Raw genomic sequence first — 27,254 nt, forward strand, 5'->3', positions numbered from 1 at the left:
GATCTGAGGGCCACCATCAGAGCCCAGCTCTGATCCAGCAACACCCCGACGAGAATGGCCTGGAGGGGCCAAGCCAGCTCAGCAATGTCTTACAGAGTCCTAGGGCAATCTTGGTTTCTCAGTCTTGGCAAGCATGGTTTGGCCTGTAGGACACAAAGATCTAGGTTTGGCCTGTGGGACATAAATCCTCTTCTAGAGCCTTCCTTAGGGACCAGGTATGTCTCAATCTGCATAAGATTTAGGGGAACTCAAATGAACAGATCTTCCAGGCCTGCATGTCAAAGCCTTTGGTTTATAGCATCCTGAGAAAACCGTCAGCTAAGTTTCTTGGGCTGGACTTGGAATGGACCACACTTGCAGGAGCAGGGAGTGGGCATTTTCTTCTGTCTAGCCTAAGTCTGAAAGACAAACACCAAAGTGTCTCTTCCGTTCATTTAGTGCTGCTCATAAGCCATGCATACATTCATGTCACCAATGAAGGGCGATTTTCCTCCTCTGCTCTCAGGAATAGCACCTAGAGCAAAATGTTCTGAACATTATAAGGCAGAACACATGAAGATTCTACCCAGCCATCTCCTATGTTCAGCATGCTCTGTTCCCACTGTGGTTCTGCTGCAGGACAGCAAGGTCTGTTTTGAGAGTTTCAAGGTAAGAGGGGCGGCAAGTTGAGGCCAGACGTCCTGGAGTGATCAGAACATCACAGTGTGGTAACTGCCTACACTCAAGCAGCACACAGCCCATCTCCCAGGCTGTTCAGCTCCCTAACAAGCCGGGCCTTCCAGAGACACTGGGGTCTCATTTTCTATAACGCACCAGACCCCAACAAATGAGCCTCCCTCCCAAACAACTACGGAGATTGGCCAAAAAGAAAAAAAAAAAAAGAATCCATCTGACAGTAGCAGGAGAGATGAACCAGGCAATGCGGAAGCAAGAGCAAACTAACACCCAGAAGGAAGGCTGAACCTAAGCAAGAGAAAGGAAGGAAACCAGTCTAAGGTGGGTTTTTCTCCTGTTGCCTTGCCCTGACAATTCCTCTTATTTCTTCAATGTATCCTGACTCTTGTTATTTTTTTGTGGGTTTTTTTTCTGTTTTTAATTATTTTTGATTATACATATTTATAGGGTATAGAGTTGACTCAGTATTTGTATACAGTATGTGATGATCAAATCAATATTATTAACATGCTCATCATTACAAATTGCAATTATTCTTTGTGTCTCTTACCCAATTACTCTCTCACCCCCCTCCCCCACCTCTAGTTACTATAGGTCTGTTCTCTCCTTCTGAACATTCAAGGTTTTATTCTCTCTCTCTCTCTCTCTCTCTCTCTCTCTCTCTCTCTGCTCCCACGTATGAGTGAGGACATGCAGTATTTCTCTTTCTGTGCCTGGCTTATTTCCCTTAATATAATTTTCTCCAAGGTCATCCACATTGCTGAGAATGGCAGAATTTCATTCTTTTTTATGGCTGAGTAGTAGTCCACTGTGTATATATACCACATTTTCCTTATCCAGTCATCCGTTGATGGGCATTTAGACTGACTATTATCAAAAAGACTGAGAATAACAAATGCTGGCGAGGATGTAGAGAAAGGGGAACTCTTCTACACTATTGGTGGGACTGTATATTAGTACAGCCATTATGGAAAATAGTGTGGCAGTTTCTCAGACAACTATGGATAGAACTACCAAATGCTCCAGCAATCTCACTACTGGGTATATACCCAAAGGAACAGAAATCATCATATCAAAGGGATGGATACCAGCACCCCATGTTTAGTGCAGCTCTATTTACAATAGCTGAGATACGGAACCAACCTGGTTCCTGGTTTATTCTCTGGATGAGGGAGGATATGGGCCATCACTAAAGAAAGATTACATAAGAGAAACAGTAAGGAAGACTTAAGGCTTACAATAATGAAATCCCAGCTTCCAAATGGACAGAGCCTAGACAGCACCCTTCATGCACAGTGGGCACACATTTTGCACATAATGTATGTAAATATAAGCCTGAGCTATTTTAGACACCTGAGTGTGACCTTTTTGTAATGGACAACACATTTTTCTCTCCCTCTTTTAAGTCCTAGAAGAGCAGGAAAAAGGGGAAGAATAGAGTGTTGCTGAAGTCAAGTTCACGTTCAGAGCAAAGCAAAGCAGAAACTTGGCTGTAGAGCAGATCAACTTATTAGCTGGATTGCAGTGATTTGTCTCGCTGTGCCTCATGCTTTAGTTCCCCTGCAGTTAGGTGTAACATAAAGCCTTTTTTAAAATAAAAAATCCCCAAGGTTGGCAGTCTTGGGACAATTCTGGTATCTTATATACCTCTCCTACAGTCCTTTCTTTCGCTGCACAATAAGCAAATAGGCTTGCTTATTTTCTAAATGCACAATTATGTTTCACTTGCCAAATTTCTCTGACCTTACTTTTTGGCCTAAGGTGTTTCTAGTAACATGTAGTATTTTGGTGTTTTCAATAAATTTCTTAGCTAACAGCTCAAAAGAAGAAGTCCAACTTTCATTTAGAGAAGGCCTCTCAACTAAAGAAAGATATTTATGCTATTTCTATCTAAACTGAAGCCTTCTAGCTCTTCAGATTTGCTCTCACTTTGCTAAGCTTTCACTGTAGACATTTAGATTTTATTTGGGTGTCTTAGCTATGACTCTGAGATTTGGAGAAAGAGCAGAGGTCAAAGATAATCTTATATTTTCTATATTTCCAATTGCAAATGGAAGCTGGGCCATCTGGACCTGGGTGGCTGTTTAAAGGCGAGTCCCCTTCACTGTCTGCAGCATTCTGCTTTACAGTGGCACGAGAAGGAAGAGCTTGCAGACTTGGGACCTGTTTGTTGGCACACTCCTCAGACTTTATGGTTTTTCGTGTTTGTTGTGAGTTTGACAGTTATTTCTGCTTTTCATGCCCCCCACCCCCACCCCTCTCTTCTTTGTGCATAACAAGCTCATTGTCTTTGTCTCAGAGAACTCTATGTTTCTGGGAGCATCTTCCAGGGAGGATTGGAGCCATAGGGTTAGTATCAATTTTCTCCTAAAAAATGTTTCCCTTGGAGGAGAAATTACTAGCCAACCTATCATATTATCAACTTCTTCCTGCTCTTGTTCCTGTTTACCTAAGCGTGCAAGGGGGGAAAAAAAGCCCCTTCTCTACAACTGAACTTTCAAAGAAGACTTAAATAAGATATCTGACCATTCAGTATCCAGATTAATGGTGTTGACAGAAACATGCTTTCTAATAAATCCTCCATTTTTGTTATTTTGGCAAGAACAAAGATGAGTACTGTTTTACCTCTTTATCTAGTTAGTGATCTATAGTAAGAGACTACTTTGGATGAATAAATGAGTGCAGAGCTGTCTTTCTCCTGTTTATCCTCTGCCTTAAAACACAGTACTGAGGTTTGAAGGTATTACTGTTAGCAGAAGAAAATCTGGTGGGTTTTGTTTGTCTACTTGTTTTTTGACCTTTCTGGCTTTTCTAAGAAAGGACAAGAAAAGAAAATAATATAAAGTAAATCAAACAATATGGTGTGGATATATTTAGGAGTGTCTGTCCAAAAAGAGCTATCTTGAGAGTTTCTTGTAAGATTTCAGTACCTTCTGCCCTTACAATATAGTTCTATAAACATACAGGGTCTTCTGAGCCCCCTACGCAAGCACTTGTGTTGACAGTGACTTGAGAGGAAGTTACTCCACGTCCTGCCCTTAAGAAACAGCATGGGAGTGCTGGAGTCCCCCTGGGTTCCAACCCACTAAGGGAGCCAGGCAGAGCCTAATTGGACTCTCCCACACTGGGCTCTGAGGGGAACTTTAATGTCCTACAACATTATCAATCATCATAGGTGCCAGGCAACCAAGGACATGTCTAACTAGCTGTGAGCCAAATGTAGTAGATTACTATGCTGGTACTACAAACCACGGCCACAGAAAATCCCTAGGCTTTTCATCAACTAAGAGATTCTAGTAAAATGCTTTTTGGACACTGCCAAATTCTAAACTGTGAGTATCTTTGGGTAAATCATGCTTAAGGCAGCATGTCAGACTGCTAGGAAGTGGTTATCATTTTAAAAGACTAAAAACTGTTACCTACATGTATAGGACTACCGTTTCCATTAGTCAAGGGTTTAAGACGGCATTCCTACTGCTTTCCTTTAATTTACCTTACAAGCAATGCAGAGACATTCCCCACACATACAGCAGTAGGAAAAGAGCAATATTTAAAATTTCATTTGCATGTATACAGCTTAATATCTAGAAGAACTGGAACTATGACAAGAAATGGATCACAACATTTATTTAATAATTAATTTTATGTAATTTTTAGTTTCTTAGCTTTTTAAAGGATTTCTTTTCAAATTATTTCATATGTGGGCAACAGAATAGTGGTTCAAGACAAAGCTCCAGATAAGCAACTGATTATTGTCTCTTGGGCTGTTTTTACTAGAGACCTGTTTTACATCCCCTAGTACAATTAACCTGAGAGAGAGCACACCCACTGGACACATATGGAAAAGTGCTGTTAAGGATGAAAATCAAGCGTGTGACTTTCAAGGGCTTACAGGTTGTCTTGTAAAATGAATGCTTTTTTTCTGATGCTTCATCAAAAGCAGCACATTGTTTTTAGGGTGAGGAAGGGAGCCAGTAAACCATGGTGTTGATTGACAAGAACAGAATCTTTATTATATTACAGGCATGTGCCACGTGACGTTTCGGTCATCTATGGGCCACATATATGGCAATGGCTACATTGTACAGCCTGGGTGTGTAATGGGCTATCCCATCTAAGTTTGTGTATGTGCACCCTACCATGTTTCCACAGCGGTGAAATCACCTAATGACACATTTTTCAAAATGTATCCCTGTCGTTAAGCCACGCTTTCATGCATATTGGCGAAAAGAAAAAGAGGGGAAAGTAGGCACCTCAGAATGAATGATTATGTGGCCAGTAAAGAAAACATGAAGATCACTGAGGAAAAAAAAGGCCTGTTACTGGTTTGGAAACAAAGTTGCCTTTGCTGCAGAGGCTGGTGATGTGGCACTCTGAATAACAGCTGTGCACCATGACACCCAGACAGTGTAAGGAAGGTACTACCCTGTAAATCTCAGACCTGTCTGCTGCAGCAAAGACGAGGAGTAAGGTCCCAGGGCTGTTAAGTGAACCAATGGTTGTAATCGAGAAGAATAGTATATATATGCTTCATTGGTATTCCCGTGAACCAACTCTGGACAAAAGCTGCCCATTAGATCCCTAACACTGCTTGTCACATCAGCCGAGTGACCATCTCATGCTCAGGCTGCCAAAGCAAATGAGTTGGCAGAGTAAAAATCTATTTTGTGTCTGTAGATTAGTGCTGTGGATTGATTGAATTGTGTCCTCCAAAGTCCATGTTTTAGAAGCTTAATTCCCACTGTAACCATTGAGGGTGGGAAATCCTATCACGGTAATTGAAAGTGGGGTCTTGAAGAGGTGATTAGACTGTAGGACCATGCCTAATGAGTGGATTAAGAATGGTGGTCAGGGGCGTGGTTCTGAGGGCTTTAAAGGAGAGCATGTGAGAGTCTCTCTCTCTGCTCCATTTTCTGCCATGTGAGACCCCTGCATTGCTGTAAAGCCACCACCAAAGAAGACCCTCACCAGATGTGTTCCCTGGACTTTGGACTTCCTAGCCTCTGAAACTGTAAGCAATAAATTTCATTTATTAATTAATTTCATTAATAAATTAACCAGTTCCAGGTATTTTGTTAAGAGCAACAGAAACAGACTAACACAGATAGCAACCCAGTCTCTCTCACAATCTTAGGATAAAGAGATTCTCCTACTCAGTATGGGAGGACCATATGCTTTCAAATAACTGCTGCTCCTTATGAGACACTAGGAAAATGACAGTAGAAAATTCAAAAAAATTTTTTTAATTTTTTTCTTTACGTTTTACACTCTGTTCTATGAAGAAGCATTAAGTGTCATTACTGCACCTCCCCCCCCCTTTTTTTTTGCAATAAGCAGTAACAATTATTAGGAGGAGAAAATATTTTATTTCGGGAGAGAGGTAAGTTATAAATTATTTTTAGTGATCTGTTGAAAGAAAATAGTGATTTATCCCTCTCTATTCTCCCTCATCCCACCCCCACCCTTAAAACCCAAAACACCAAAACGAAAAAAAAAAAAAACAACTCTCAAAGAAAAGTAAAGGAAATAAAATGTTTTCACTTCGAGGAGCTGTCTATCCCTAGAAAAAACAACAGCAAATGCATAAGAAAGTATTTCTACCTTTTCAGAAACCACAATGATATGATGACTGCATGGAATCTAGGATCACTAAAAGATTAACTGTACTCTACCTTCCCACGATTTGGGTTGCAAGCTTTATTTTAGAAGTCCCACTATCGCCTGTGTGGCAAATCCATGTTTTGATTTCTAAGGTTTTTGTTTTGCTTTTTTTTTTTCCTGTAACTGAACTCCCCCATTTTAAAAATAATCTGGTTTATTTCAAACAGGCTGTAAATATTTTACATCATGCTAAGGGAAACTTCAAACAACAGAAAACAATCAAAATGTTGCCAGGGTTATGCAACCAATGACTTAATAACCTCAAAAAGGAAATATTTGATTTTAAAATAATCCCAAACAAGTACGTATCATGTTTCTGGGTTGAGGGGATGGGGTTTTAGTTTACAAACAGTGTTAAATTTTTAAAACACGCTGCACTTGCGTCCACCCTTTTCCCTTTGGACTCGCAGCTCAACCTCGGTCGCTGAGAAACTGGCGCACACTAGAGATCAGATTTCTTCCTTGTCATATCTGCATGGCAGGTAAGTGCCAGATATATTTCATCATCCATCTCCTCGCTTGGGTTTAGGGGAGGGAAAGTGTTCTAGTTCTACTTTTTGGCCGCATTCTTTCCCTTCGTGTAATGGTAAGTGACGTAACAAAGTCAGAATCCCTAAAGCAAAGGGCTTTCCTCCCTTACAGTGTTAACTATATATGAGTTGTCCATAAACCATGGTTGTTTACATTATGTGCACATGAAATTATTACAGATTGTTATTATCAGATAGAGTGAAGGAGGAAGGAGAGCTGGACTCAGTAAGCAATATTTTTTGCTAGCTACTAGATTTCTATTACTTCAGTGCTATTCTCTGTTCAGGTCCTATTGCTATGACATGTAATATGACATGTAATATGGCACAGTGAAAGCTTTTTGGTTTGGCCACACCCCACTGTGATGATCAAAAGTGCAATGTGGAGCAGCGAATGCTCTTCACTGGGAGAAAACAACTAATAAAGTAACAACTCTTCTCATGCATGTTGCTCTTCACATCCGGGGCTGTTCAGTCTAAATCTAACCACAGTTGTCCAGGACAATCCCCGTGCCCTGGGTGAAGATACACACTTGTCGATCAAACAAGACTGCCAGCCAGGAAGACCCTGCTTATCATGATCACCGGATGTGCACCCTTGAGAAAAGCTGGTCTTCCTTGTGCACTTTCTGGGCTGAGGGAGGTGGGGTTAACTAGGGGGGTTGGGGAGCCCTCTCCCTTCCCTCCTCACATCCCACCTCCCCACAATGTGCCCTCCAGGGTTAAGACCTTCTTCTAACCACTGAGTGCCTCTACAGTACTCAAAACACCCTGACTTTGTTCCTTCCACAAAAAAGGCATGTTTTTTGCATGTTTCCTTTTGCCACCTGACAATTTGTCACCCAACCCCCAAATAATTGTTTTTCAATGTAGCTGATCTCACTGACATCCACATTATGACCATGTCAAATCCATGCCACAACTAAAACTCCCCGATACAGATTTGCCCTGGGAGGATCTGCTTTCCTCCCGGGGTGGGGAAGGGAGCCTGCTGGTTGCACATGAATGCATCCTGGGCTTCCCTGCTGCAGACTCTGAGCCAAGTGTGTGTACCATGGCATTGTGTTTAGGAAGAAATCTAATCAACCCTGTGTGCAGTCCCTCCATTTAGAGGGGAACATGTGCTCCAGCTGACAGAAGATGGGGACATCATCCGCCCTAACCTTGAGCACATTTGGTGGCTGGTATTTTCAGGCATTCACCCATTGAATTCATTCAAGCCCTTCTGAAGTTCCTACTGTGTGCTGAGTACTCTAGCAGAGGGAAGCCAGGAGACAGGGAGAGCAGGCAGAATCACATGCCAGCCCCACCCTCAGGGATTCATGGTAAGATGGGGGACAGGGGTGTCCCACTACACTGTACTATTGCACCTCCCAGAAGGGTGTGATGAACACAATCTTTCTCTCTCTTCCTCTTCTGGAGCCAGCTGCCCTGAAAAAGAAAGGAACCCATCACAGCAGCAACCTGAGCAACTTAATCTGAAACTAATGAATGCTTGGGGGGAATAAAAATCTTTTAAAAAGACCTAATTTATGAAAAGGTGCTGAAAAACAGAGAAACTGTAATGTCTGCCAGAAGGCACAGACAATAAAGCCCAGAGAGCCCACATCAAGTATTTTTCGGTTTTTTAACCTGATAAGATTTTTAAGAAAGCGCTATACTCGGCAGTGTAGATAAGGAGAAGGAACTATGAGGTGCTCATATTAGTGTAGGGGAGGGTGGCGAGGGGGCAGGGAGAGGCCGGATACAAGTCATAGCCACGTGTCATGAATGTGTAAAGAGGAAGAGAGCGACCCACATGAGAACAGAACTCCAGTGGGCGGGGAGGAACCTGCAGGTGACACTGAGACCTGCTGAGGCTGTGATGTGATCCCATGCCAAAAGGGAGTGCTTCACCCTCTCTCTTATGACAGTGCAAGGCCTTCAGAGGGGAAGGGAGGGGGAGGTCACAAATGTCAGAGGAAGGGAAGGCTACCAGAAGCTGGAGTCTCCCCGCCTCACCGCTCTCCTCCCCAGTTCTCTGTAACACCAAGACTCTAACACTGAGACTGGACTGTGCTCCTCCAAGTGCCAAGAGGATCCCTGCTCAGCAGCAACAACAGGGCTCGGAAAGCAGAAGGTTCTTCTCAGAGGAGGGAAACAGGGTGGCCAGGAGGTAGTCACATCCACTGGCAGCCCCTCTCTCCTGGGCAGGGACACCCCAGGTGCCCATGGCTTGTGGAACAACGATTACATTTAACGAAAATATACTCTACAAACTGTGCTCTACAAATGTGAAGTGTATGCCAGGCTGGAAAGGGCAATGTTCATTTTGTTGCATCCTGAAATAAGACTGTTCACTTCTGCTGAACTAAAAAGAAAAAAAAAACGTGGGGCAGGTTAAGCACTTGTTTTCCACACCCTCAATCTAAAGCATTTGTTTTACTTACATTAGAGATGACATGACTATTTCTCAAAAACAAAAATAAAAAAAGGAATGTAAGTGTTTGGATATGATACATATAATCAGAGCTATTCCTTTTATAAAATGGGTATGTGCTGATTACAGAAAATATTTTCACTTCCCCAAATTCTCATTTAAATGTTGAGTTTCTCGCAGCTTATGGGTTTCTTACTATTAAACGTTGCTTTTTGCATTATGTTGCAAGAAGGTATGAATTGAATGGAGCTACAGGTAAGCTTAAATCGATGGATACAGGGAGGTGTTTTAAAATTTTTCTCTCACTAGAAAAACACAGCAATAACACACTTAAAAATAGAATTTGAATGTCACTTAAGGACTAAAAAAGGGAAAGGAAACATAATATGGAAGTGACAAAGCCCTTGGAAATTAGCCAGCACATAGGACATCATTAGGTCAGAATAAATTACAGGGCACAGAACATAATAAAGTCCAGGTAGCCACTGACAGCGACAATCAGAACAAGCATTTCTCTAACCATAAAGAAATGAGTTATTTTCAATGCAAAAACACTTAAACTGCCTCACATTTGGCCCTAGCAGCAGACAACCTACCGCTACTATGCTTTAAATTATGATAAGTCACAGGCGATGACCTGTGATTCCTCAAAAAATGTCTTCCACATGCAAATGACATGATGCACATTATCTTCCTCTTACCCCTCTCACCACCTCAAGCTGTCCTGGGTGCAAGATGCCAGCAGGGAACAAGAGTCCTGTAGCATCCTGCAGTGGATCAGCCTCACCCAGGAGAATTCATCCCACTGCCAACCATTAATCCCACCCCAGGAGATCTGTTTCACATCCGTCCTCCTCTTTTCCAAATCTTGTCAAGGTATCTCCACGGGAGTCCACCTCCCACTCATCTCCCACTTACGAGTTTTCAAATGATCCTAATCACAGCTGAGTCACGTGCATACAAAAAACATGGTAATTTTAAATTAATCCAATCTCTAGGCCCTTGGCACCAACCTGCCCCCCAAACAGCCTCAAGTGCCCTACATTGTAATTAAACTGTCCTGAAAGTGCCATTAATCAAGACGAATAATATTTTTCAATAATACTGGTTTTCCTAGTTACAATCACTCTAGCAGTGTGCTTTTCTATTACTCCTTGCTGCAAATCTATAGTATTTTAATAACATTAGGGATTATATAACTTTGGTGGAGTGGCCTAGAAACCTAACCACAATTTATGACATTATTTTTATGGGAATATATATTCTAAGTGAATTTTATGAATTACAACGACTATAAACTGTAGACAATATTAAAAACAAACACACACACATAAATCCATAAAAGGAAACCCCTAAAGTTAGTCCACTCCCTACTGTTTACACAGTAAACATTTACTGTACAGAAAGAGCAAACCAAGGAGCCTCATCAAATTTAATTCCAGATGGTATCTCTCTGCTGTCACCAGGCACCTGGTCCAACTGTAACATTATCCTTAGCACAGCATGAAGATCATGCAGATAAATTTGCCTCCCCCAAAGTTCTAACGTATTCCAGTGCCAAATATTCATAAATATTTTTGAGTTTTCTATATCACAATTTCATTAAGGCAAATGGCTGAGAACTAACAGTATTATAATAAAGCAGTTTTAAATTTATAGGAATAAATGAATATTCACAGCATTTGCATTTAGGTAAAAATGAACTCTAGAAAATCTCCCATTTGCAGAGAATGTACTGAAGTTGCTGCAGGAAGAGAGAAGGGGGGTGGACATGCTGAGTATTTATTGTAGCTCCCACTGTTTATGCATAATCTGTATTCTCTCAGGCAAGCAATTTAAAACATCTCACTAAATCAATTCACAAATTAACATGACTGCAGCAGAACTCAGCTCTTTTCAAGTTTGGTGGCATCATCGCCCACCCCATCCTCTCCTGCTCCTTCTGATCTGTGGCCCAGTCCATTTGATTCTGGATTTTCTCCTTCAGCCCTCCCTCCCCGTCCTAACCCTAATCTAGGCCACCACCATTTCTCTGGTGGTTGCCACAATAACCTCCTAATTAGTCTCTGGACTCACTTTCCTCTAATTCATTAGCCACACTGAAACCAAAATTCTCTTTCAAATACGCAAATCCGAGCACACCACACCCTACTAAGAATGCTTTAAAGTTCTCCACTGCTCTGAGGATCAAGTCCAGACTCCTTCCCCTGACTGACAGGGCCCTGCCCAGTCTGGATTCTGCTTATTTAGCCAAAATCACCTCTTGCCACTCCCCTGGCTTTGTTCCCTGCTCCAACCACACCAAGAATCTTTCATTCTTCAACTGGAACTGTTGCTTTCCAGAATGGGGACTCACACAGAATCCCAGAGCAAACCCCTGTTTTCCCCTCTATCAGCCCTGATCCCATTATTTGGTAAGTGCCTGCTTGTCTCTGTGCCCTAAAAGATAGACTCCCTTGAAGGCAAGGACTGCATCAGTCCTTTTTTTGACTCCATCTTTAGTGACAAGCCTGGGATTTTGTAGGTGTCCAAAAAACACTTATTGAACGAACAAAGTCATGAGTACACTCTTGCCCTCTGTATTCCATACTTGCTATTATTTAAAAGTGAAAATACTCCAAACTAGTATACTGAGCACCTGGAGAAGTGAGCAATAACTTTTAGCTCACGAAGCAGACATCATATGTTGTTTCAGAACACCTTGGTGTGTTACTGTCATAACTGTCAACACAACTGAAAAAGGCTTGGTCCCATTTGTATGTCTGGATTAGAGAAGGGGATCAATGGTGTATGGTAGCCACCTTCTCCCAAGCTCATGTCAAACAGCAACCTGTAATTAAAAGAGAATTAAATCTAACCTATCATTTCAAAAGCACAGGTTACTTAAATCCTAGTACCTCCATTAAAAAAACACTACTGATGAACTTAGAGAAAATTATGTTAAATGAAATAAGCCAGGCACAGAAAGAGAAATACTGCATGTCCTCACTCATAAGTGAGAGCTAAATGAAAAAATAAGTAAAAAAAAAAAAAAGAGAGATACAACAATCACAATAATTCGTTGAATTTCAAAAGGAGAGAACAGAACTGAGGCCACCAAAGATGGGAAAGGGGGAGGGGAAAGGAGATTAGCAAGAAGTCGATTGGTAAAGGGCCACAAAAAATGATCACATTGTGTAATGTTGAACATACTAACTATCCTGATTTGAGCATCACATATTACACACAGGTATTGATATTCAATGCTGCACCCCACAGATATGTACAATCAATTATGTTTCAATAAATAAATAAATAATAAAAAAAACACTACTGAGAAAGTCCAGCCTTAAATATCTCCCCCACCTCCCCCAAAGGAGCAGCATGCTGATATACATGCTGTAAGATCCAAGTGTTCCAAGCTTCTGTCATTCACATGCATCTGCCTGCCCCTAACCCAGCTGGCTCTGGCTAAAGAAATCTCCTTCACGCAGGTTACCTAATAAATACAAAGCAAGAAAAGTCAGCCAAGAATGCATAAAAAATAAACAGGTGTAGCAGCAGCATACCAGGCTCAAAGTCTTAGCAACACCATCTTACATATGTGCAGCACTTCACACTTTCCAAAGCACATTTGCATCCAATCTGTTGGGTCTACACCTCCAAAAGAAGACACATCAACCCTTTATCCCCATTTGACAGTTGGGAAAGCTGAAGCATGCAGAGGTCAAGTTCTGTGCTCAAGGTCACACACCCAGTGGGCACAGAGACAAAGGTAGAATCCAGGGTCCTGACCATCAGGCATGGCTGTTCTTTCTATCCACCATGCGGTGATCAGCTTGCACCACTGCTACTGGGGGAGTAGAGAACAAACCACAGAAGCTCAGTTCACTCCTGTATGAGCATGAACATGAACCACTTCTACTCTCCGTCCTCTTTTACCCCTTTTTTCCAATATGGACTCTAAACTGCAGGAGCAAGTGAGACTAAGAAGCCATGGTCAGGGGGATAGAAAAGAGAGGACATTTCCCCTGCCATTTTTCTAAATATCACTAGCTCTGCAGTTCTGTAGAACACTGTCAACACCAAATATTCTCCTAGGAGACTCTAAGAATAAACCATCAGTCGGACAAGCCGGGCTCCACATGCCACAAATGATTTATTCATTCATCTTTAAAACAGGGAAGATAACTCCCCCCGGTGCATGCCATATACCCAGAGCGGGGACAGGAAAACTTCTCGAGCATCCATGAACTCATTGAAAGAAGGCACATTTCTCTGCCTTGAACCCTTCAGGGACTGGGATCTTCCCACAAGTAGGCATATAAAACCAATATGATCCCTGCCCTCCCTGTGCTTATGCCTAACCCCATGCACAGTGCCCATCTGGTCCAAAACGCATTTACTGGAAAGAATGTAAGCTCAGAAACAGTTTAAAAGTATTGCATGATGAAAAGCTTAATTGATCTCTCACCATTAAAAGAATACTTTAAATAAAAGAAGTATGAGAAGGAGTTCAACATGGTGTGGCATAAGAGCTAAAATGCAGATTCTAGAAGTAGAAGGGAAGAGCAGTAAAAGAGCCTCAGGGGAGGGACCGCCCACTGAGCGCACATCTCAGTGGCAACCCCCAAGGTAAACAGAACAACTTCCTACAGAGTTAATAGAGTGGTGACGGCCACTCAGCAGAAGCCTTGAAAAGGTGCACATGTGCCACCAGGATTTTATAGCTATTGATCCAAAGAAATAATCGGCTGTGTGCAAAGATCTCTGTACCAAAAATGTTTCATAGGATTACTTATAACAAAAATGAAACAGAAATACCGTGAACATCTAACCACAGAAGATGGGTTAAATATATGATGGTACCATGTGACGGAATGCTAGGAGCATTAATCATCACATTTTAGGTGAATATTTAAAATCAAGGGAAATTGCCTATGATATAAAGTGTGAAAAGGTTACAATTTTGTTCTAAAATATATGCATAGAAAAGAGATGAGAAGAATATACACTAAAATAAGATACAGATATCTAGGTAGTGGGCTTGTATAAGAGTCTTATTTTCTTCTCGATACTTTAATTTTCCTTCTTACAATGAAAATGAATTATATCTATAATTAGAACAAAATTAATTAATGTAATCTTTTATTTTATTATTATTTTTTTTTTAAAAGATGACTGGTAAGGGGATCTTAACCCTTGACTTGGTGTTGTCAACACCATGCTCTCCCAAGTGAGCTAACCGGCTGTCCCTATATGGGATTCGAACCCATTGCCTTAGTGTTATCAGCACCACACTCTCCCGAGTGAGCCACGGGCCAGACAATAATCTTTTTTTTTAAAGGGAGATTCTCTTCAAAAACCACAGGCTTTCTTTCCAACTAGCTTATGATGTTAATTTAAAAATTTTTAATTTTGATAAAATATAAATAACATAAAAACTTATTCTACTTATTTTTGGCAGCTCACCTGTACGGGAATCTCAACCCTTGACCTTGATGTTTCCAATACAGTGCTCTAACCAACTGTGCTGGCCGGCCAGCCTAAAAACTTACCTGGCTTATCTAATTTAGCATATTGTCTGTAAGGTTCACCTATGTTGCAGCATACATCATAATTTCATTCCTTTCTAAGGCCAAATAATAGTCCATTATATGTACATAACACATCTTGTTTTATGATGTTAGTTTTTAAAATTTTAGACCTTGTCCGAACATCAAAATGACCAGCAGTTCATATCATTTAAGATGTATGTCACTGGAAGATTTAAAAACACCAGATAGTGCAAATTCAGGGAAAAAGTTATCTTACACAGAAAGTCAAACTCTCCATTGACCTAAAAGCTACTAAAATTCTCAATATCAAGCTATACTTTGCAACAAGAAAGAATAATGGTACTATACACTGTAATAACAATGAGTGGTCCAAACGCACTTACCCAAGGACCAAATGCATGTGTTTCATTTTGTACAAGCAATTACAAAGGCGTGACATAGAGATCACAATAGTGGTTGCCTCTGGGAGAGAGTGTCAGAAAGACTGCTGAGGGGCACCAGGGATGTTTCTGGACTGATGGAAATGTTCCATATGCTGACGAGTGTGAAATACACATGCATATGCATTTGCCATTTGTCAAAACTCATGGACATATATACTTAAGATCTGTACATTTCACAGTCTGTAAATTATACCTCACTTTCTAAAAAGGAAAGAAAAACAGGCTTACCAGCCCCCTCTCTGAAAGAAGCACATAAGCCTAAAGGAAATTAGAGTAAACAAGAATTTTCAAAAAGCAAAGGAGATTCTGCAGTTCAGCTGTTGAGGCTCACTGCCACCAACTGCTTTATGGCCCTTCAATGGGTCTCTACTGTCCCTGGAGTTAAGTCCAGGCTCCTTTTTCTTCAGTGCTGAAACACTGGTTTGTCTTGGAAAGGCTGCTAAACACAAGGTGGACCAACTACCTGTGATGCTGGGGAACCTGCCCACGTTCAGGAAACAGCCCAGTAGGCGCGAGCCCCGGCTGTGCAACGCCTCTGCGTGGGAGTAGAAATGAGGTTCACCATGTTGCACAGCAGGATCCAGCGGTGCCGTCCTCCCGGGTGAGGCAACGTTGCATCTGAAACCACCAGCCATCCAAAGAAACAACGTGGTCTCTGAAAGGCCACGAGGGAACCACATGCAAACGTGAAGTCTGAAGTTGAGGAGGGTGATACTCCCTTATCAGGCTGGCTGCAAGCTGCCTTTCCAGCTTCTGCAGCATTTGACTTGGCTAGAACCATGAAGAGGTGAAAGTTACCTTGTTCTTATTAAGTGTGGTTATTTGTGACTCTCCTCTGCACTTTGTCTTTATAAAATGCCAAGTTTAGGCCATACATTGTGGGAGGTCTCGGTGTCCTAGCCACAGTGAATTTCTTGCCAAACCATTTAAAGCACTCAGAAGTCAGAGAAATTCTTTTTTTTTTTTTTTTTTTGTAATCTATTATTTTAGATTCTCCACACTACTACTCCCCTCTATTAAAATGCATGACCCAGTGGCCAGCAGCTCTCTGGATTGTTTATGGGGCAGCATTCATGAGCACACAAACTTCTTACCATCTTAAAAATCAGCTTTGGAAACACAAATGGCCACACCCTAAGCCAAATGGCAAATTAGAAAGACAGTCAGGGACTCAAATACTTTCCTCAACTTACTGTGATTTTTTTTAGAAATGGAGCAGGGATTCTGATATACTTATTGATGTGGGCTCACTGTAATGTCACTTAAAGGGGCCAGTTCTCATAGCACAAACGCTCACCCAGGACTACTGAACCTGCACTCCAGACCCAAAATAGTCCTCCTTGGGTCACTCACAAGTCAGCCACCTTCACTTCCCACGTCCTCAGAAGACGGTAACCACAAAGCTAACTTCTGTCCCTCCTCATTCTTGCTTCATCTTGCTCATTAACCTACCAGTAGACACTCTGTTTTCCAGCCATTTATTTAATTCCAACTAGATATCCAGAGAAGCCTCAGCCTCACTTTTCAAGTCACCTTTGCAACTTCGTATCCAAGGATTTCCACTCTTTCTTTGAATTTCCACCCAGCCTCAAGCCAGAGGTCCTCACTGGCAGCTTGTGCAGGTGGAAGGGATGGTGAGGCCCAGGAGTACATGTGGAGATGGAGTGCAGGTGAATGAGCAGCCTTTGGCCTCCTCTTGCTCCAGAATAAGGAGCCACACACAAGCAACCCCTTCTCTGCCCCTGAGGCTGGGGACAGGGATGTCAGCCCATTTTGGTGAGAAGACTGCAGATTCTTACCAACAAACCCACCTTTTAGTGTGACCTCTGGATCATTAAGTACCACTGAAAATCTAACAACCAGCTAGAACCTGTGACCTAACTTAAACCAAAATATACTCCCCTAACTAGCAAAAAAGCTGGTCAGTCTATCCCTAGGGACTCTGTGCTATTTCCTGAAGCAGATGTACAGAGTGTGTCTTCATAACTTTTTATCTAGGGGAATAAATACCCCTGTTGCCCTGACCAATAGTCAAGTTACTTTCTTTCCCAGAATGGACTTTAAAAACATTTTTTTTTTAAGGATATGATAAGAATGGATTTTTAAAAATTTATTTTTACATTTTATTTCTTTTTGAAATATAATTGATTGTATGCATCTCTAAGTTACAGCATTGAATATTGTTACCTGTGTGCATTACATGATACTCAAATCAGGATAATTAGTATATTCAACATTACACAATGTAATCATTTTTTTTGTGGTCTTTTTACCAATTTCTTGCTTTTTTCCCCCAAGATGTTAATTTTAATTCTTAAATTAATTCGTTTTTATTGTTGGTTTTTGGTGGCTGGCTGGTATGGTGATCTGAGCCCTTGACCTTGGTGTTACATGGCTGTGCTCTAACCAACTGAGCTAACCAGTGAGCCCTAAAAACATTTTTTGGCATAAAGAAGCAATCACATAGGAGAAACAGTAAGTTGTGATGCTTAAATCTTCTAGGTAACTGAGATGACTCCTATATATCTTTGTCATTTTAAGCTTATCTGTTGCTCTAGCATCATGAGTAGTACTTGGTTGTCGGAATAAGAGCTGAATGATTTCCAAAGCCACGGCAATAGCGAAATCAAAAAACCAAACCTGGATTTGTATGGCGTGATATGAAGCTTGCTAATTTACCTATGTTGTGACCCTATCTTCATCTTTGCAGACCAGTGCCGTCCACTCTGATGACAACAGCATTCAATCTGTCCCTAGGGACTCTGGGCTATTTCCTGAACTAGATGTACAGTGTGTCTTCATATAGGGGAATAAATACCCCTGTTGCCCTGACAAATAGCCAAGTTACTTTCCTCCCCAGAATGGACTTGAAAAGAGAGAAGAGGCTGCAACACGCAGATGAGAAGAACTAGGTCCAGACATCTTGCTGGTTATCACCATGACTAGGTCCAAACCTCTTTCTGGTTATCACTATGACCACAGACTTACTGCTCTATTGCAATTACTGAGTCTCGTCCTGAGTTATAATAAACTGAGCTGTACGATTAGACATTTTGCTCTGTGCTGCTCTGATGGCAAAGATATTTCATGCGTGTTTTCTTAACCAGGATCTAAGCAATTTGAGGGTGGGGCCATGTCAAATACAGCAACATTTCCTTCCCACACTCAAAGGTTACTTCACTGATACTGACTCCGGAATCTCTCTAAAACAGGAACAAAATTAGCACAGGAAAACAAGGATCCCAAAGTACAGTCATCGCTAGGTATCCATGGGGGGTCCTCCCATGAGTACCAGAACACTAACGCTCAAGTCCCTGATATAAAATGGCATAGGATTTGCATATAACCCACACAATAGGTAAGTCCTATAACCTCCTTCTGTATACTTTACATCATCTCTAGATTACTTATAATACAGCACAATGTAAATGCTATGTAAATAGTTGTTATACCATATATTAAAATTTGTATGATATTTTTTACTGTTGTATTGTTATTTATTTATTTTATTTTTATTTTTCCTGAATATTTTCAATCCACAGTTGGCTGAATCCTTGGATGTGGAAACCATAAATATGGAGGGCTGACTGTATATATGCTTTTCCTAAAGGAGGCCTCCAAAGTTATTTGTCCTGGAATTGTAATGAATCTCAGTTTCCTGGGCCCTGAGCAGATCCTAAGCAGAAAATTAAAAAGCAAGAACTCAATACATATTAGCAATTTTTATTGTGTTCTGTCATTATTATTGAAGTGGTTAGGTTGGCACTTTGCAGCAAGAAGAGGAAACAGAGTTGGCAACTGGTTAGTAGACAAATGATGAAAGCAGATACATGCCCTGAAAAAAAAATTGTTTAAAACCCCACCGTATCTCCAAGGGTCTCAAGAAGCCCACAGGACTAGTGGTCCTGCAGGGCTCTGGACTGGCCAAAGTCAGTTCCCATTGGTTGGTGCCAAACTCTTTGTTAAGTACTTTGAATATCATATGTAAAGGGATTAACTCTGACTTCCAAGCACAAGAAGGAATATCACAAGCCTCCAAAAATGTTCCATTATGTTTTGCATACTATATTCATTTAATAAGGTAAAGAATTATGCAATATAGGTTAGAATTCCAACAACACTAATTCTCATACTAAAAAAAGAAGAAAGCCCAATGATTTGCACTTAAAAGGATAAGCTTCAGTAATCAAGAAAATTCACTCACATGGGTAGCTCATATCCAGATAATTCTGCTGAAAATAGGATTATCTCTATTGCATCTCCACAGCAACTAATAGAGTCACAGGTATTCAAAAAATACCTGATTTGTGTATGTTTTTAGAAGTAGACATTACTCAAGTCACTCTAGTATGTTATACCAGGAGTTTAACGAGGTTTATTTACTCCAACTCACATAAGACATTAAAAGAATGATTCTCCATCCATGGTCTAACCTCCTCCCACCCCAACATTACTGGCCTCACTGTCCCAAATCAAACAAGGAAGAGTGAAAAGACATGGAAATCAAATTACTTGCCACTAATATAAAACTGGGCTTGTTCACATCTAAAAAGTGCTACAGGACCATGAATGATATTATACTGTATGCTTTAAAAACTGCTTTTAAGAAATTTGATCTATTACTAGTAACAGATTTAAACATGGTCTCGATGTATGAAGGATGTGCTTGGAAAGAAGGAATGTGAAAAAGTAGTATTCAGGCTGGTCATCAAACCACCTCAATAAATAAACAAATGAGTAAACAAACCAACCTTGGGATTATACCTTTGTGATTCTAGAAACAACCTGCTTACCCAAATCATCTAAAGAAATGTACTTTAAATGTAGATGCACATCTAAAGAGAATTAGAAAACTCATCACAGAAGTAAGGATCAGTTAGACTAAGGAGGTCACGGTGTCCTTGACTAAATATGGACTGCGAGAAAGGCGTGACCTCATTTTCTGTGTATGAATGAGAAACTGAAATAGGCACCAAATCATGCCAGGCATAATACCCAAGGCAGTGAGAGAAGGCACATTAGCTTCTTATTACACAAAGATGTTCATTGAAACTTTATATGACAACAAGCAAACAAAAAACCTCAGTGATCAAACAATAGAGTAATATATAGCTAAGGTAATTACAGTAGGCTCATATAATAAGAAATTATGCTGCCATTTAAAAATTATGCTCAAACACTTTAAAATGCTTCTGTGTTCTGTGAAATATTTCTCATACACACACACACACACACACACACACACACACACACACACATTTCCTCAATTACGTTAAAAAAAAATTGATTAGCAGGAAATACCCAAACTGAAGGAATTTTCTCTTCAGAGTGTAATTAGAGGGGTTTTCCCCCCTATTTTCTTAATACTTACCAAACATTAAACAATTAGCATGTATTATTTGTATAATTAGAAAAAATAATTATTTTGAAATTCATTTCACTAATGTAGAATAGATTGGAGGGGAAAAAAGTCTCCCCTATGGTTACTTAGAAACTGGGCTTCAGATTTACATTTCTGTCTTTAACCACTTTGGAATGTCATCCATACAACAGGCATTATTACTTAAAGCGGGTTCTGACTGGGGACGTTTCCTCCAATGCTTAGTGACCCTGGATAAGAGTCCTTTCCCAGTAGGGACTAGTGCCATATACTACACTCACTTTTTCACTCCTGTACCTCCTGGTCTCATGAAAAACTTTTGTTTGTTTGTTTATGGGGGGAGGGAGGATGTGCTTCTCTACTCAGTAGCCAAGAAGAATAGTTATTAAGCTATTTTTCCTGGGCTTCTCTTTTTTGCCATTTTGTGATATTAGTAATTCGTGACCCTCTTACATAGGGTGGAAGCCTAAGACTAGATCTCCTAAATTAGAAATGGAGGGAGGGGCTGAGGAAACATTTTAACATTCCTGTTACATAGCTTACTCCAGTAATTGTAACAATCCATATGTAAAACTCTTCATTCACAGATAAATACCTCAGGTCTTCGAATTATCTATCATGTTGGGCCCAGCTAATTTCAGTGAGTCCTTCAGGGCAATTTGAAATACCTAAAAGTCACCATCTTAGTGTGAAAGAGTGAATTACCCGATGCTAGAGAGAACACATTTCTTAGGGGAGAACAATTTCAACTCCCTTTTCTCTTTCAAAGTCTTTACAGCAAAGTTGTCCTTAACATTGTGTCATTAAGAACCTTTAAAAAATTCACCAATTTATTCTACATAATTTGGTGAACTTGGCTTTTAAGGAAAACAGGGACTTTGTACCAAATGTAGTTTTAAAAAGAAATAGCAATCCTTCAAATATGGTGAGATCGGATAGACATTTGTAGATACTTTAAAAGAAATACACTGTTTAGAATATATTTGAGCATCCTGTATCCTCCTTCTTTCCCTAGTAATTTGTATCGTCCTAACGATAAAGACGAAGTAACTTCTAAATAATTTTATTTTGAAATATCAGTTGTTTCTCTCTCTTTTTTTTCCCCCTCCCCTTGGCCAAAGTCTATGCCAACCTTGTTAAAATAAGACAGGGTGTTGATTTAATTATCTGGATACTTCAGCTGTTCTTACATGAATTTCTTGGTCACCATATTCCTTTCCTGAGAGTCCTCCTTATGTTTGTCTTACGTCTGCTGAGTCTTTAAAATTTAAGATATGACAGCTTAGACTAAATGTAGACCTAGTCTGGGAATCAGAAACGCTAGAACTTATTCCTAAATGCATACATGCCAGGAGGTTATGGGCTTGAACCTTCATGCTGCCATTGTGTACCAGTGTGATCGTGAGCAAGGGACTTAACATGCCTAGGCCTCACACTCTTCCCTCGTAGATAGTATGTGCTGAGATATTATAAGCACGCACCGGTGCTCAATGAATGAAAGGAATTAATACTTTTGATTCTCGATCTGCAAAAATGAAGATAAAATAATTCTAGATATACTGCAATTACCAGAAAGTTTTATATATCAGCAGAATTCTACAAACATTATTTTAGTTTCTGCAATAATAGTACTCTCATTCTTTTCTATGGTGCCTATGTTTATAAAAAGTAGGTCATTCTATTTCATACAGCTTTTTGTTGTCGTTCAGTGTAGAATTCAATCCCACTCCTATCCTTTCAAATTACTGCCACCACCAAAATAAGGAAAATGTGACAATAGGTTTTGCTAGTTTTGTTAGAATAAATGCTCCATAATATTTGAGTTTCCTCCCCAGCTGAGCTATAAAATGACAGAGAAATCTAGCCACAGATAAGGCTCATGGAGAATATCTGGAAGCTCTAGATAGATTGTCACAAGGGTTCTTCATAGTCACCCCCTCCCCCCAACTAATAGCTCTTAGATCATTAATGTGTAATTCCATTACATGATCACATACGTGCAGCTTATTCAACTTTTAGCATAATCTTGCACATAGCTGAATTTCCATTTTAAAAGTTCCGTCCATGTTTTCTAAAGAAACCACAAACTGTGATGCTTATATTCATAAAAAAACCTTCTCTTCATCTGAGAAACATTTAAAACGATTCTGCCATCCCTTTGTTCTTGACAAGTCAGACTTAAAAGCTAATGAGGTTTTATTTTTTAATTTTGCATTTCTTAATTATCTCGAAAGCATGTGAACCAGAAGCTGCATTTATCTTTGTACTCCCTTGTCACCTCTCCAACTTAGGATTGTAAATTACTGACATATGAATCATCACTCTCACAGCGAGGCGTAATTCAGCTGCCCACTCCGTGGCAGGACCTACATGTGTCCATCTGTCTAGAAACCTATAAAAGCTCATGCTGACAGCTGCATATTTTCAGAAGTCTAATGTAGACCTACTCTTGCAAATTGGTTCATTTCTCCTTTTTATTGTGTTTCAGAGGCAGTTGGGGTAAAATGCTCTTCTATTGATTGCCCATACACAGCAGCCCACTCTTCAGCTCACACTGTAATTCTTTCCCTCCAGTTTAAGACTGAGAAAAAGTTGTGTTCTTTTCACCCTGTACATTATGCAAAACAATTACCATATGACACCAGAAGGCAAAGCAAGGTTTTGGAAATCTATCAATTTCTTCCCCTACCTCTCTACCCCTAACTCTGTGATAAAATATCCCTACTACCAGGCAGTCTATAAATTCATAAATACTCTGTTGTTTGAGGGAAAAGGACCTCAAACAGCACTTGATAACATTTTGCTTCTGGGCAAAAATACAATTTTAGGAATCAGCTATGATAACCAAAGGATTTTAAGGATGAGTTTGAATTATTAGACCCACTAGGTTAAACCATCTGTAAGGTTGTCTCTTAGGTCTAGCCTCCCTTTTATGACCTCAGGAGATCCTTTTTCTCAGATTAAAATCAAACCCTTAGTCATAGCAGCCTTTGATTAAATCACGCAAATGGGAGGCAATATTGTGGTATGCTTCAGGTCGTTTAATGATGCCAAAGACCACTCTTATTTCCACTAGTTATCCCTATATGATTCTTCACACACACACACACACACACACACACACACACACACACACACACACACACACACACACACACACACACACACACACCCCCCAATTGAGCAGCCTGGGCTTTCTGACAGCCTTAAAATAGTAAAAGGTTCAGGTCAATATACAGCATTTGACTCATCTAAAATGTGCAATGTAGAAAATTCATGTCTAGAAACTTTTCCACAGATTATAGGAAATGTTCAAAGTCACCAGTTAGTTATGAAAGAAGGGAAGGTGGGTGGGAAGGAGGTGGAGCAGTTGACAAGGAGAAGCCCTTGGGGTACCCTTGCAAGGGACTGACAGGGCAGAGTGGCAACAGAAAAGACAATATTTCGCCAAAGGAAACTGGTGGGCTCACTAGACAAACGGTCTCTAGAGGATATGCCACACTGTGAACACCTATCAGCAACAAATGCAGAGTAAATAGTAGCTTACAATGTGGGCTAAGTATCAGGGAGCTCACAGAGTTGCAATTACTCAAAAGTTCTGAGCACAGAGAGACAAATCCAAGCAGTTATTCATCAGATGGAAGAATCAAACAAATCTCTGGTTTGCCTTCTGAAAAACTGGCATTTTAAACAGTGCATCAAAATAGGTGCATAGTCTGTATAAATATCCTTTGAAGTCTCTTGACATAAAGGTAAAGAAAAAAAAAAAAAAGTACCACACCACCAGGAGTGTGGCTCATCACACGCCCTGGCCAGTTCGGACACCTGCCCTTCAAGGTGGCATGCTACTAACGCCCCTGTCCCCAGATCCTAGTCTCCGGCCTTAGAACGCAACTGCATCCCTCTGGAGGCCCCGCAGAAACCGTCCCCACAGGCACAGTGCAGGGTACCAAAGTCCTGGCCGCTGGAGAGCCGGCAGCGCTGGATTTGCAATGACGCCACATGGAGAAAACATGAAAAAGAAAAAGGACGAGAAGGCGACACCAATCAAAAATGTGCTCCCCTTCATTCGTGGTCCATGATAAAAAAAAAATCCCAAACTAGAAATGGCCAATGGTCGGCTTATCAGAACATATTTGGGACACCCTAATCTTTACCTGGGCTACAAAAACCAATTTTTTAATTTGAAATACTTGGGAAATCAACTTGGACACATTGTAAAAAAAAAAAAAAAGAAAAAAAAAAAAATCTCGCCACCATCACCATCACCACCAATGACAGATAAATAAAACCCCAGCATTTAAGCTACTAGAAACTCTATTTTAGTTACGGAGCTGAGGTTTACATAATGACAAATTACATAACATTCCTTCCGTGCAGTAAAACCGTTCTATAGGTGAAGCCCACACCGCCGATCTCTTAACGTTTTCCAGAGAGAGCTGGGAAAGTCGCTGAAGAATTGGGGGGCGGGCGGGAACGGGGCGCTGGGAAAGTCATCCTTGACAAGCTGCAAACCCAGCCGTGTGTTCCGGGGTGAAAGGGGACTCGGAGCAGGTGACTCCCCTCTGTCCCCATCCCCTGGCGCCCGGGCGTCTAAGGCCGAGGCAGAGCGAGAGGGGCGCGGGGTGCCGGGCGCGGCCGGGGCTTACCTGCTCCCCGAAGTCGATGGCTATGTTGGTGATGCCCAGCGGCACCAGGAACCGGATCAGGGGCCAGTAGTGCGTGAGCGCCGGGAATTTCACCATAGTCCTCGCCGGGGGCTGGCCCCACACACATCTGCCGCCGCGAGTGGACTCTGCAGGGACGAGGGGCGCGGCGGGCGCGGGGCGCGCGGGCGGGCGGAGGCCGCGTCCGGCGGGGCCTCGGGGCGGCGGCGGCGGCGGCGGCTCCTCGCGGCTGCGGCTGCGGCTGCCTCCCCGAGCGCGGCTGCTCTAGCAGGAGATCCGCGAGCTCAAGTCCATCCCCGCCGCCCTCCCACACAACAAAGCTCTGCCGGGAAAAAAAAGAGGAGGGACGGCGGCGGCGGCGGCGGCGGGAGGCTGTGCTGACAGCGGCTCCATTATAAGCGCTCTGGGCCCGGAAATAAATAAATAACCGCGCGCACGAGGCTTCGCCGCCGCCGCCGCCGCCGCCTCCCGGAGGAAACCAGGGGCGGCGCGGAGGCGCGGACACCGCCGGCGGCCCCGGGGGCGGCCGCGCGGGCTGGGGAGGGGGCCGGGCCGGGCCGGGCGCGCCGTCGCCTGCGCTCGTCACGGCCGCGGGGGGCGCTGCGCACGCACAGGCCGCGGGGCGGGACTCGCAGTGGCGCCGCGGGCGGCCCGGGGGTGGCGGCGCCAGCCTGCGGGGGCAGCGGGGCTGAGGGCGCGGCGGGGAGGGCTGGGGCTGGGGGACGCGGAGTGGGTGCGGCGGGGACCCCGGGCTCCCTCGAGGCCCCGGGGCCGCCCCCTGCAGCGGCCGGGCCCTGTCGCTGGAGTCCTGCGGGGCTGGGGTTCCCGGCTGTCCCGGGAGGGCTCGGACGTCTGGAAGACCTGGCAGTCGGGGCAGGCGACGTGCGCGCCGGCGCGCGAGGAGGGGTCAGGGCGCTCGGGGGCCGGGAGGGAGCGGGGCCGGGAAGGTCCCCTGCCCTCGGGGGCCGGCCTGGAGTCGGGTGGGGGGACATGCCGAGGACGCAGGTCCCAGCCGGTGCTGGGGACCTGCTTCGGGGAGACTAGGGGCCCGGGAGCGATGGAGGTGTCGCCCTGGGCGGGCGAGGGAGACCGAGAAAAGGTCGCCAGGAAGGGAGCATCTGTCCCAGGGTTTCTGAGGGGAACGGTGACCTGCGTCCTTTTGTGGGGCGGATGGGGGGTAAATGCTCGGGGGGCAGCAGGGACTGGTCCCCGCAGGCTCCCAGGCTACGGCGATCACGCTTGTCTCCAGCAGACAGTAGTTTGCTAACCGTGAGCCGGAGTCCCTTCAATGTGCCGCTACTGTAAGAAAACAGGTCATAAAACCTCTCTCTTTTACATAACAGGAAAGAAAGAAAAATCTGTTTTGTAATACCGTCCCCCAGTGACTTCAGCGTACTTGGTAGCTGTGCCGAAAGAGTTTTCCCTACAACTGGACAGTGTGACAAGAGTGCCAGCCTCCATCTCCGCACCCCAGCGCGCTGTGACAGGAGGGTTGAGGACCGGGTGGATGAGAGGGCCTCGCTGCGAGCTGGTCTCATGGGCGTGCGACCTGTGCGGTCGCATAGGGCCGGCACTTACGAGGAAACATGCTTGGCTTGACGCTCTGCTGTTGTCCTCTTGAAATTCTTAATTTTTGAACGTGGGGCCCTACATTTTCATTTTGTACTGGGCCCGGCAGATTATGTAGCCTGTCCTGCTCTTATTTTGCACCCCACACACATCTTAATGTTCAATAAGCACAAGGAATTAATTTATTATTAAAAGTAATAAAGTGTTTTGTGCCTAGGAATGAACCTATTAGCTCACATTTAGCTTTGCAAAGCTTATGTTAGTAGTGAGCTTGAGACCTTAACGTCCTGGCTTCAAGTATTTCACAACTATTTTGAAAGTATTAAATGTTTCCGTATTTTATGCCCTTTAAAAATACCTTTTTAAAATTCCA

At 42.5% G+C, this 27,254-nt stretch overlaps 2 protein-coding genes across 3 annotated transcripts in view; both read right to left on the reverse strand.

The window, feature by feature from the left end:
- Positions 1-25,819, reverse strand: part of ANKH (ANKH inorganic pyrophosphate transport regulator) — a 142,222-nt gene extending 116,403 nt beyond the window's left edge. For both annotated transcript variants that reach the window (XM_063083470.1, XM_063083462.1), the window contains exon 1: positions 25,295-25,819. In XM_063083470.1, coding sequence (XP_062939540.1) covers positions 25,295-25,390 — 96 coding nt within the window. In that variant the 5' untranslated portion in view covers positions 25,391-25,819. The remainder of the gene's footprint in view (positions 1-25,294) is intronic.
- Positions 25,705-26,304, reverse strand: LOC134370415 (basic proline-rich protein-like). Its single transcript, XM_063087543.1, has one exon. It carries the CDS (start codon positions 26,302-26,304, stop codon positions 25,705-25,707), a length of 600 nt encoding a protein of 199 aa, XP_062943613.1.
- Positions 26,305-27,254: the final 950 nt, after the last annotated feature.

Source organism: Cynocephalus volans, chromosome 2 (assembly GCF_027409185.1).
Source record: "Cynocephalus volans isolate mCynVol1 chromosome 2, mCynVol1.pri, whole genome shotgun sequence".
Classification (NCBI taxonomy): domain Eukaryota; kingdom Metazoa; phylum Chordata; class Mammalia; order Dermoptera; family Cynocephalidae; genus Cynocephalus; species Cynocephalus volans.

Coding starts and splice junctions, on each gene's coding strand:
- LOC134370415 (XM_063087543.1), bottom strand. CDS start 26,304: ATGTCCCCCCACCCGACTCCAGGCCGGCCCCCGAGGGCAGGGGACCTT.